This window comes from Mus caroli, unplaced genomic scaffold, assembly GCF_978045245.1.
Source record: "Mus caroli unplaced genomic scaffold, Mus_caroli_1 scaffold_5, whole genome shotgun sequence".
NCBI lineage: Eukaryota > Metazoa > Chordata > Mammalia > Rodentia > Muridae > Mus > Mus caroli.
This window is the reverse complement of record NW_028227260.1, coordinates 90,598,265-90,609,741: the sequence shown is the minus strand read 5'-3', so window position 1 is coordinate 90,609,741 and position 11,477 is coordinate 90,598,265. Positions and strand designations below refer to the sequence as shown.

Below are 11,477 nucleotides of genomic sequence, written 5' to 3'. Positions count from 1 at the left end.
ATATCCAACCAAAACTAATCAGAATAGTTGGGGACAGATACTACATACTCATCAGATAGATGAAAGCTCTAGAGAAAGAACAAATTGTAAATAAAATGAGTATATAGCAAGCCATAATCAAACGCAGGACTAAAAATCAATAAAATAGTGATCAAGGGAACAATACAAAGAATCAATGAAGCAAAGAGTTGGTTATTTGTGAAAATCAACAAGATTAACATAGCCTTATCCATATTAAGTAAAAAACAAAAAATAATATCTAAATTAACAAAACTAGAGAATCATAATGACACAGTACTTCAAAACTAGTACTCCAACAAATTGGAACGTCTAAATGAAATGGATAATTTTCTCAATAGAAACCATTTTTCGAAGTCAAATCTAGATCATATAAGAATTTTAAACAGACCTATATCCCCTACAGAAATAGAAGTATTCCCTCAAAAAAATCTAACAGATATTCAAAAAGGAATTAAAAACAATCCTCAAATTATTGTACAAAATATAAACAAAATAAATTTTGTCCAATTCATTTTATGAGGCCTCAGTTACTGAAACAACATAAAGATTGAACAAAAAAGAATTACAGATCAATTGTCTGTATGAACATAGGTAGAAAAATACACAATAAATATCTGCAAATTGAATCAAAGAACACATCAAAAAAATCACCCATCATGATCAAATTAGGTTCATCCCAGAGATTCATGGATGATTGAACGAATAAAAATAAGTAAATGAAATATACTATATAAAGAAGCTGAAAAAAAAACCAAATGATCATCTCATAAGATGTAGAAAAAGCCTTTGACAAAATTCAACACCCCTTAATAATAAAAGTTATGGAGAGATTAGGTATACAAGGCATACTTAAGCATACTAGAGGCAGGTTACATCAACATAAATGGAGAAAAACTTAAATGTGGAAAGGTATTAAAGGAGTTCTGTAAACATCAACCAAAGCACATAGGAACTTTTATCTACAATCTCTCCTACCTGTAAAATATTCTAGGGCTATGATGGCACAAATCTTTTGGGAGTAACCAATCAATGTCTGATTTGACTTAAAGGCTACTCCATAAGATGGATACCTGATACTGCTTGAGTAACCAACAATCAGAGTCTAGGTAGCCCAGAGACATAGGGTATGACAAATATTACTTGTCTAAAAAAATAAAGCAATAAAATGATTCCTTACAACAGTGTGCTATACTTATAGATCAGTGCTTTGTTCAGGTACCATCAGAGAAGCTTCCTTATGCAGCAGATGGGAACAAATTTAGATATCTACAGCCAAACATCATTCTGAGAGAGAAACTTTAGAACACTCTAAAAAGACAGCTCTAAATGAAATGTCTCTAGCAAATCCCCCCCTCCATTAAAGCTCAGTGAACATTGTGGAAGAGGAATCAGAAAGATTAGTGGAGACAGAGGGGACAGAGAACATTGGAAAAATGAGGTCCTCTAAATGAATTGAGCAAAGGTCATATAAACTCACAGAGCCCAAAGAAGCATGCACAGGACTTACACAGGTCTGCACCAAGTCTGCATATATACTATAGCTTTCAGTTTAGTACTTTTATGGGATTCCTGCATGTATGAATGAATGTGTCACTGATTCCTCATGGGATTACTTACTTTTGCTGCTTTGTCTTGTCCAACTTTGTTGTGTGTGTGTGTGTGTGTGTGTGTTTTGCTCTATCATACCATATTTTATTTTGTTATGTTTTGTTTTCTCTCATAAACCTGTTCAATTCAAATAGGAGACAGAAATGGAGTGTCTCTATATGGGAGAAATGGGGGTGGGGAACTGAGACAAGCAGAGGGAGGGGAAACTTTATTTAGATAAAATTGTATGATAAAGAACCTATATTAATAAAAATTTTATTAAAAATGATCCTGTTATCCATCTGCATACATTTTTCTATTTAGTAAATCTCAGAAAGGGTCAGTAACCATTCATATTTTATTCAAGACCGATATCACTAAATCAGAAACTAATTCATAGTACTAACTTAATGTACTATGAAACTTTGTATATGCAACTGATTAAGTAAACCATCCCTCTTTTAGAATTGCTAAGAAGTGACCCATCACTGAGGTAACTCTCTCTTCCTTAAACTGTCCTGTACAGTGATAAAACTGCACAGGTATATGAACTCTGTCAAACAGAAGAAATTGATCTTCACATCAAAAAATCATACAAGCTAAGAATATCTAGAGGCAGTTTTAGTTTGTCAGATGTTATAAAAAAAGTCACATTTAACATTTTTTTGATTAAGAGACCCGATTTCTAAAAAGAAACCCACACATATATTCTATGGCACTACTTCCAAGATTTGTAGCACATAAATGATTTTGTCTATTATTATGTTCAACAATTAATATGAATTCAAAGTCTTTCTGAGTCAAGCATTTTGGTTTGTCTGGAGGTTCCCTTTAGTTTCCCTTTATAAAGGATATAAAGGTTCTCTAGGTTTGAATATAAATAAGATTTTTCCATAAACACATGCCAACATTATTATCACATATATGTTATATAAGGCATATGAATTTTTGATTAATTGGAAACAAAAGTATTTGGTCTTTAGCTATTTGTCTTGTAGTTTAGTCAAGATTGTTGAAGACAATTGGCCTTTAATAAATTATATAAGAAACTTTATGTTCTTTTTCATTCTATTAAATTCATGATTACTTAGAAATCAGGTTCTGTAGATTAGCTTCATTAAATTTCAACTTTATATTTTCATATACTTAACGTGAACTTACTTACTACCAGGAGTTCAACACTGAGGACTGTCTTACTCTAAACTGTTATGCTCTAATATTATACTGCAATAAGTTATGAACCATGGAAGTGGGTCTGCCCTCCCATTCTAAAGGGTAGGGATTTTGAGATTGAGGTGCTATCTTTGGTGAAGGCCTTCTTTGTCCATCCTGCTTGGCAGAAGGACAAAGAGAAACCATACATGAAAAAATCCAGAAACCAAACTCACAGTCCTCAGCCCTTTCAGAATCAGCATAAATCAGTCATGACAGCAGGAAATTCATGACAAAAGTTCCCCTCTAAAGTTACCAAAACATGGACTTTAGGAAAGGAATTAAGTCAGGGGTAAGAAATAACAAATAAAAGTTTAGGGATCTTAGCTTTAAGGAAATGAGGAGGGTGAATCAAACCGATTGTGTGTGTGTGTGTGTGTGTGTGTGTGTGTGTGTGTGTTGAATCATGGTACAGCAGATAATGTGTAAAATGTCATCACAATTTGAAAAACAAAATACTGCATTAAGCTGAGATGAACAAGGATGGCTCCCTGGAATAAAGGTGACATTTGAGGTGGTGATTTATAATAATGGTAGCTCTAGCATGCAAGTGTATATCAGAGAAAGACTTGCAATTGCCTGTAATCTCTAAGTCATCTTGGCATCTCTAAATGAGAACTCTTTTAGTTTTATATTTTCCTTTTATTTCTTCTTCTTTCATAAAATACATCCCTTCTGCAGCCTCCCCTCCAACCTTGTTCCAGTCATTCCTTCACCACACCCTTTCCCTAGATGTACTCCTCCATTTCCCTTGAGAAAAGAACAGGTGTCCCAGTGATATTTACTGAACATGGCATGACCATGACCTGATGAAATGAATCTAGGCATAAATCATCTTGTCAAGGATGGGTTATGCAAACCAGTAAGAGGAAAATGGTTCCAAGAACTGGCCAAGAGTCAGAGATACTCCCTCTCCAATGTTAGGAGTCCCACAAATATTACAAGCTAAACAATCACAGTATATATGCAGAGGACCTAGCTCAGACCCATTCAGGATCCCTGATCGCTGCTTCAGTGTCTGTGAGCCCCTATGAGCCCTGCTCAATTGATTCTGTGGGCCATGTTTTCATTGTGCCTTAGCTCCTCTAGCTCCTACAGTTTTTTTCTCCCCCTCTTCCACAGGGTTTCCCTGAGCTCTGCTGAATATTTGGGTGAGTCTCTACATCTGTTCCCATCAGTGGCACAAGGAAGCCTCTGATGACAATTGAGCTAGGCACCGATTTATGAGTATTGCAGAATATAATTAGGAGTCATTTCATTGATCTTTTTGGCCATCCAGTCAGTGTTGGGCATGGGCTCCCTTTTATGGTACAGGCCTCAAGTTAAACCAATCATTGCTTGGCCATTCTCACAATCTCTGAGCCATGAAGACCCCAGCACATCTTGCAAGAGTTTAGGTGAGTTATAAAGGTTTTGTTCTAGGATTGGTGTCTTAGTACCAACACTGAGAGACTAGCCTGGTTACAGAAAATGGCTGCTACAGAATCTGTATCCTACATTATAAGGAGACCTTACTAGGGTTGCCCTCATAGATTCAGGGAGCTACCATTGCACTAGATTTCCACACTGCCCCCTAAGTGCCTCCCTATTGCAGTCATCAATCACTGTACTGTCTCATTCTATCCCTCTATTGATCCTTCCTGTTCACATGCCCACCCACCTCCACTCCACCTGCAAACTCTATTTTCTTTTCCCAGGGAGATCCATGTGTCCCTGCTATAGCCCAAGGAGAATACTTCTAAAGCAGAACATGTGAGAAAAAAAGGCAAGAATCAGAAGTATGGGATTTAGAGTGAAATGAGTAACATTATTGGTTGTTAAGCATCAAAGTGGCATAGATTACTAATTTGGTAAGAAAATACAGACCATATTGGAAATAAGATTAAGAGTGAAATGGTATTATGAATGGAATAGAAAGCAAAGTAAAAACTGTTGCAGTGACAGGAGTCAAGAAGAAAAAAGATGTTTAAGAGACATTTCAGATACGTAGTCAATATGATTTGAATATTGACAATCTGTTGGGAATAATATGCAGAAAATAATGAATTATTATAACTAAATATTCAAATGTGACTAGTAATACACTGGTCCCATTTACTTAAAACAACAAGAAATTCAAAGAGACACGAAAAATGTGGAGAGAAAATGATTGGCTCCATCACTACTGAACCTTTTTACTTCTTGTTCTATTTGAACAGTATTCTTTTTTAATATTTTTATTATATATTTTCCTCAATTACATTTCCAATGCTATCCCAAAAGTCCCCCATACACCCCCCAATTCCCTACCCACCCATTCCCATTTTTTTGGCCCTGGCGTTCCCCTGTACTGGGGCATATAAAGTTTGCATGTCCAATGGGCCTCTCTTTCCAGTGAAGGCCACCTAGGCCATCTTTTGATACATATGCAGCTAGAGTCAAGAACTCTGGGGTACTGGTTAGTTCATAATGTTGTTCCACCTATAGGGTTGCAGATCCCTTTAGTTCCTTGGGTACTTTCTCTAACTCCTCCATTGGGGGCCCTGTGATCCATCCAGTAGCTGACTGTGAGCATCCACTTCTGTGTTTGCTAAGCTCCAGCATAGTCTCACAAGAGACAGCTATATCAGGGTCCTTTCAGCAAAATCTTGCTAGTGTATGCAATGGTGCCAGCGTTTGGAAGCTGATTATGGGATGGATCCCAGAATATGGCAGTCTCTAGATGGTCCATCCTTTTGCCACAGCTCTAAACTTTGTCTCTGTAACTCCTTCCATGGGTGTTTTGTTCCCAATTCTAAGAAGGGGCACAGTGTCCACATTTTGGTCTTCATTCTTCTTGAGTTTCATGCGTTTATCAAATTGTATCTTATATCTTGGGTATCCTAAGTTTCTCAGTGAGTACATATTGTGTGAGTTCCTTTGTGATTGTTACCTCATTCAGGATGATGCCCTCCAGGTCCATCCATTTGCCTAGGAATTTCATAAATTCATTCTTTTTAATAGCTGAGTAGTACTCCATTGTGTAAATGTACCACATTTTCTGTATCCATTCCTCTGTTGAGGGGCATCTGGGTTCTTTCCAGCTTCTGGCTATTATAAATGAGGGTGCTATGAACATAGTGAAGCATGTGTCCTTCTTACCAGTTGGAACATCTTCTGGATATATGCCCAGGAGAGGTATTGCTGGATCCCCCGGTAGTACTATGTCCAATTTTCTAAGGAACCGCCAGACTGATTTCCAGAGTGGTTGTACAAGCTTGCAATCCCACCAACAATGGAGGAGTGTTCCTCTTTCTCCACATCCTCACCAGCATCTGCTGTCACCTGAGTTTTTGATCTTAGCCATTCTGACTGGTGTGAGGTGGAATCTCAGGTTTGTTTTGATTTGCCTTTCCCTGATGATTAAGGATGTTGAACATTTTTTTCAGGTGCTTCTCTGCCATTCGGTATTCCTCAGGTGAAATTCTTTGTCTATTTGAACAGTATTCTTACATTTGAGTGTGTTATCATTCAAAAACAAAAGTTGGTTTAAAATATCACGAAGAAACTATTTTGGCCCTTGTAACTACTTCCTAAGGAAAGAAAGTTTTGCTCTTAGCATGGTGGTGTTAATGTGAGTCCTGTTTCAGCCATTTTTCTCATTGCTGACAAAAGACCCAACAGTTATCAACTTATGAGAGTTAACATTTGCACTCACATCTTTTTTATTTTTTATTTTTTGCTTATCAAAATATTTTATTTTAGGAGATCGCTCAAAAAAGACCCTCCACATTGGACAGACACCCCAACAATACCCCTGGCCTTATTATTTTTTTTTGTCTTTTCTGTTTTTTTCCTTTTTAATCAACTAAAACAATTTGATGCTTAAAATAAAAGATAGGAAATGTTTGCCAATCAGACTTTAGGCAAGAATATATATATATTTCTGATCCAGGTAGGGGAGGGATGGCTCCCTGTGGTCCAGAAGTGTTAGGCTTTCCTGTCCTCAGAGGAAGCTGCTGAAAACTGCAGCCCAGGTAATCACCTGGGAGAAGTGAGGACAGAGGCAGAAGGGTGAGGCCAGCCCCTGTGTGCTTGAAGCTCTTTAGTTACACAGAGTTGGTGTCCTCTGCTCAGTGCTGATCGGTCCATCTGTCCTTGGAGACTCTATTCTGGAAGGAGCTGGTTCAGTCTTGTGGAGAGGTTGGGACTCAGCGTCATCTTCATCTTGTGTGTGGCTTCTTTTCCAGATGAGAAACTTTTTTTTTCTTTTTTAATTTTTAAAAAGAATCACAGCCAAAATAAGACATTGACTGGAAAATCCAAAATGGCTGCGCTTACCCTACTCCAGGAGTGAGCTGGGCCACTACACTTTCCTGGGGATCTTGGCCCTCTTGCGAGCGATGGCATCCTCAACCTCCTTGAGCTGTTTAAGGAGCAGCTCTCGCCTTGACAATGTGCTGGCCTTCCCTGACTTGGTGCCTGCTGTGGCAGTATCTGTGGCTTTGCCAGGCATGCTGGTGACCTTGCTGGAGCCCTTAGACTGGGGTGACAGTGGATGCTTCCTGTCAGCTGGGGCAACAACAGCTTTAGCGTTCTGGCCTCTCTGCCTCTCTGGTTTTGGGGAACCCATTCTTCCACCTGATTCCCTGTCTTGAGAACCTAGGTCTGGGGACAAGTTGGCCTTCTTGGCAGGAGGGCTCTGCCGGTCCTTGTCTGATGGCTCATAGCGCTTCCGGCTTCCTTTATCAGCCGCCTTGTTCAACAGTGTCAGCTTTATCTCCTTGTGGGCAACAAAGGACCCCTGTTGGGGCTGCCCAGGGGCCACCGGCTGAGGTGCATGCTGGGAGGCCTTCCCACCTGCTGGAGCTTTAGAGGACTTGGGTGGCTGCCTGGATGGATCCCGACTCCGCTTTTCCTCTCTCACTCTGTCTTCTTTCTTGGATTTCCATTTCTCCTTCTTGGTCTGGGCAGGAGTTGGGGATCGAGAGCTGGCTGAGGACACAGGACTGGCCAGGTCTGCATATATGTCATCTGAGTCCACACTGTGCGCTGAGCTGCTACTCGAGGTGGCGCTGGACACTGAGGAAACGCTGCTCACACTCAGAGACCTGGATCGGGAACTGGAGCCACTGTAGCTGCTACCACTGCTGCTACCACTGCCGCTGATCTTCTGCCTCCTTGGGGGAGTCCTGGTTTGCCGCTCCTTTCTCCTGGCTTCTCGGAGATCTCCAGATTTGGCAGGCTCAGGACCAGGAGCAGTAGTTTTGGTGGCCTGTGGTGGGGCTGGCTTCTTTATTGACTTCTTCCCTGCTTTCCTGGGAGGTGGGGCCGGCTCCCTCTTGGTTCTGACTGGAGGTCTGTGTGGGGAAGGTGTGGGAGACGGGGATGGGGATGAGGACCTGGACCTGGATCCGCTGCCTGAGAATGAGCTGTGTCTGGAAGAGCAGCTAGAATAGGAGCTGTAGGAGGAGGACCGGGACCGGGACCGGGACCGGGACCAGGACGAGCCAGAGCCAGAGTAGGATGAAGACCTTGAAGATGACCTGGAGGAATTGGAAGCAGAGGCTGAGGAGGCGGAGGTTTTGCGAAGTCTTCGTGCCCGGCTTGGGGAGACAGACACGCCAAGCTTCTTCTTGGGAGACTTGGATCTGCGCCAGGGGTCCTTCCACTCATTGGCTCGCTTCACCTGGGGCCCCGCAAAGGTGATCTCCTTCTTTGGTGGTTCAGCTTGACGGCTTGGTGGCTGTGGGGACCGGGGCTTCGGCTTCTCCTTGTACTTCTCCCGGTCCTTGTCCCTGTCTCCATCTCGGTGTTGCTGGTCCTTCTCTTCTCGCTTGGCTCTCTCTCTCTCCCACTCCTCTTTCCTCCGCTGCCGCTCCTTGTCCCGCTCTTGTTCCCATTTTCGCTCCCACTCTCTCTGCCTGCACTCCCTCTCTCGGTCACGCTCTCGTTCCCGCTCGCGTTCTCTTTGTCTGTTTTCTCGCTCTCGTTCCCTCTCTCGTTCGCAATAGTTATGATACCGCTCTGCTTCTGTATACTGCACCCTGAAATTCTCGTACTGTCCACCACGCCAAAACCGCTCTATCTCATAGTCATAACAAGGATCTGCATAAGGCTCAAGTGTTGTGTCTCTGACATCTCTAGGCACTCCAGAATTCCAATCTCGGAAGACTTCATTCTCCTTGTCAAACTCCTGGTCGTCTTCACCAATGGTTACTGTGAACCTTTTTTCTTCAAAGTTGGGCTCCTGCTCTTTCAGAATGGTTGCTTTTTTTAAAACCTCTTTTGCATGTCTGAGTCCACGTTCCCAGGCGCTCTCTGTTGGGGGCTCTGGAGGGAGTGGAGGCAAAATTTCATCAACCACTGGCCCACCCCAAAGGTTGGCAGGCATCAGTGGGTGAGGTCCAAGAGGCAGGGCACCATTGGTTGGAAAAGGTTCCGCTTTGGTGATGAGGGAGTAGTTGCCCTTGTCATTCACTCCAGGGTGGATAAACCTACAGCTCATTCCCCACATGCAGTTTCCTTTAACCTGACCTCTGAGTGGTATGGAGTTTGGTATTGGTGGAAGAAGAGTGGATAATGGTGTCACATCTTTCAAAAAGAATCGGCAGGTGGGGCAAGGCCTCACCTTCCCGTCACTGGGGTCCTTCACTTCGCCTTCCTCCAAGTCATCATCGTCTATCTCGCCATCATCGATCTCCCCGTCACCATCCTCTTTCTTCTTCTCCTTGGCAGCTTCTGTGGGTTCTTGTTCTCCCACACTTTGGACATCAGGCTTCCCTTCCTCTCCGGGAGCCCCTTCCCCCTTCTCCTCCTCCTCCTCAGCCCCAGCCTTCTCAGCCTCCTCGTCCTGGGCAGCAGGAGCTGGCTCCTCAGGGACCTCATCATCATAGTCTAGTTCATGCTCATCCAGTTCCCGGGTCACTGAGGAGGCTTCATCCCTGAGGTCACTTGTCCCATCTTCCTCAACATCATCCCCCTCCTTGCATGGGGATCCCGCTGGGCCCCTGCTCAGCTCATGAGCCTCTGAGTCCTGATCTTGGAACTTGGGCTCACTGGCTCGGTCTTCCTCATCCGAGGATGTCTCCTTCTGGCTTTGTACCCTGGTTGCATTTTCCTCCTCCTCCAAATCAGAAGCCCTTTCCCCAGCTCCATCCAAATCTTGTTCAGATCGACTTTCCCTCAGAATGTCATCATCTGAGAGTGCCAGCTGTTCTTCATCCTCTGGGGAGTGAGGATCCAGTTCAGGGCTCTCGGCCACATCCATCAAGACCCACAGATAGTCTGCAGCCCAGTTCCCAACAATGGTTCAGTCGTAGCTGTGAATGGAAGTCCAAGGATCTAGGAGTTACTCTCGTCTCACACAGCAAGCAGGTGAAGGAGCAAGAGCAAGACTCCCTTCTTCCAATGTCCTTATATTGTCTCCAGCAGAAGGTGTAGCCCAGATTAAAGGTGTGTTCCACCACACCTTTAATCCCGGATGAGCTTGATTTAATGAGATGAGCTTTATTTAATCCCAGATGAGCTTGATCCCAGATGAGCTTGATTTAAACTCAGAGATTTAATCTTCTGGAATCCATAGCCACTATGCCTCAAGATCTCCATACCAAGATCCAGATCAGAAACTTCTATCTCCAAGCCTCCAGATAAGGGTCACCGGTGAGCCTTCCAATTCTGGATTGTAGTTCATTCCAAATATAGTCAAGTTGATAACCAGGAATGGCCACTACACTACCTGAACATGGTCTAGACTCTAGAATCTATCAAACTGAGAGCCAAAATAGACCTTTTTTTTTTTTCTCTCCCCTCCCCTCTTTCTTTCTTAGTATAAAAGCAGGTTTATCAGGAGCAGCTCTTGAGTGAGTTCACTGACTACACAGGAAGGAGCCAATGAAGTCACCATGCAGAGGGAGATACAGGAGTCTGCTGAGTGTTCAGGAAGTAAATCCGAAGTTCTCTTAAAATGTTTGAGCATTCCCCATCTACAACTAGAGAGGAGTTTCAGGTTTGGGGACATATTGAATTGGTTCCAGAACTGGCTGGCTTCAAACGTGTTCAGATCATTCACATTCTCCTCTCAGGGGGCTGGGAAATGGGAACTAGCCTAGGGACAGAGAATCTCAACCTCTGCCTTGGGATAGGTAATGTGTTGAAGAAGAACCGAATGCCTTCTTCTACTATCCTCAAATGGGTCTGAAGAATTACTCTTGTTAATGAGTGCCAAGAAAAAGTTCATTTGAAACAGCTATTGTGCCCGGTAAACTCAGCTGTCAAAAGTATATGGGAAACTAAATATCTAGTAGGGGTGAGACTATAGGTCTTAGTTTAATTTCCTTCTAGCACTACAATCGCTTGGCTACTTTACACTAAAGAAAAGGCATCTCTAAGCTCACAGTCCAGAAGGCTAGGAGGTCACACTTCCTAAGCGACCCGGGACTCTTGGAGCACAGTGGGTCTGTCCAACCTGTGCTCGCTTGAAGTTGCGAGAGCAAGTTGCAGGAGGCTCCAGAGAATTCAAGCGGGCCTCCTCCTGAGCCAACCTGCATGATCTGCTCCCCTTTGTGGGCGGCGAACATGTGCCATGCTGAGTGGCCAGGAAGGGAAAATGACAGTTTCAGGAAAAGCAACCTCACCATGGCAGACCCTGGCGCGCCACCTGCCCGCTGTCTAGGCACGCACTTTGGCCACACAGCCAG

General features: G+C 43.1%; 1 protein-coding gene across 3 annotated transcripts; it reads right to left on the bottom strand.

Annotated features, from left to right (window-relative positions):
- Positions 1-7,144: 7,144 nt before the first annotated feature.
- On the bottom strand, positions 7,145-10,798 carry LOC147004673 (zinc finger CCCH domain-containing protein 18-like). 3 transcript variants are annotated; one of them, XM_085837671.1, is made up of 2 exons: positions 10,699-10,798; positions 7,145-10,065 (listed from the first exon to the last, which is right to left on the bottom strand). In XM_085837671.1, the coding sequence occupies exons 1-2, from the start codon at positions 10,796-10,798 to the stop codon at positions 7,145-7,147; spliced, it is 3,021 nt and encodes a 1,006-aa protein (XP_085693797.1). The 3 variants fall into 3 exon arrangements, with proteins under 3 accessions (XP_085693797.1, XP_085693799.1, XP_085693798.1); XM_085837673.1 differs by lacking the exon at positions 10,699-10,798 and having other exon boundaries at positions 7,145-7,889; positions 7,956-10,048; XM_085837672.1 differs by lacking the exon at positions 10,699-10,798 and having other exon boundaries at positions 7,145-9,310; positions 9,371-10,048.
- Positions 10,799-11,477: the final 679 nt, after the last annotated feature.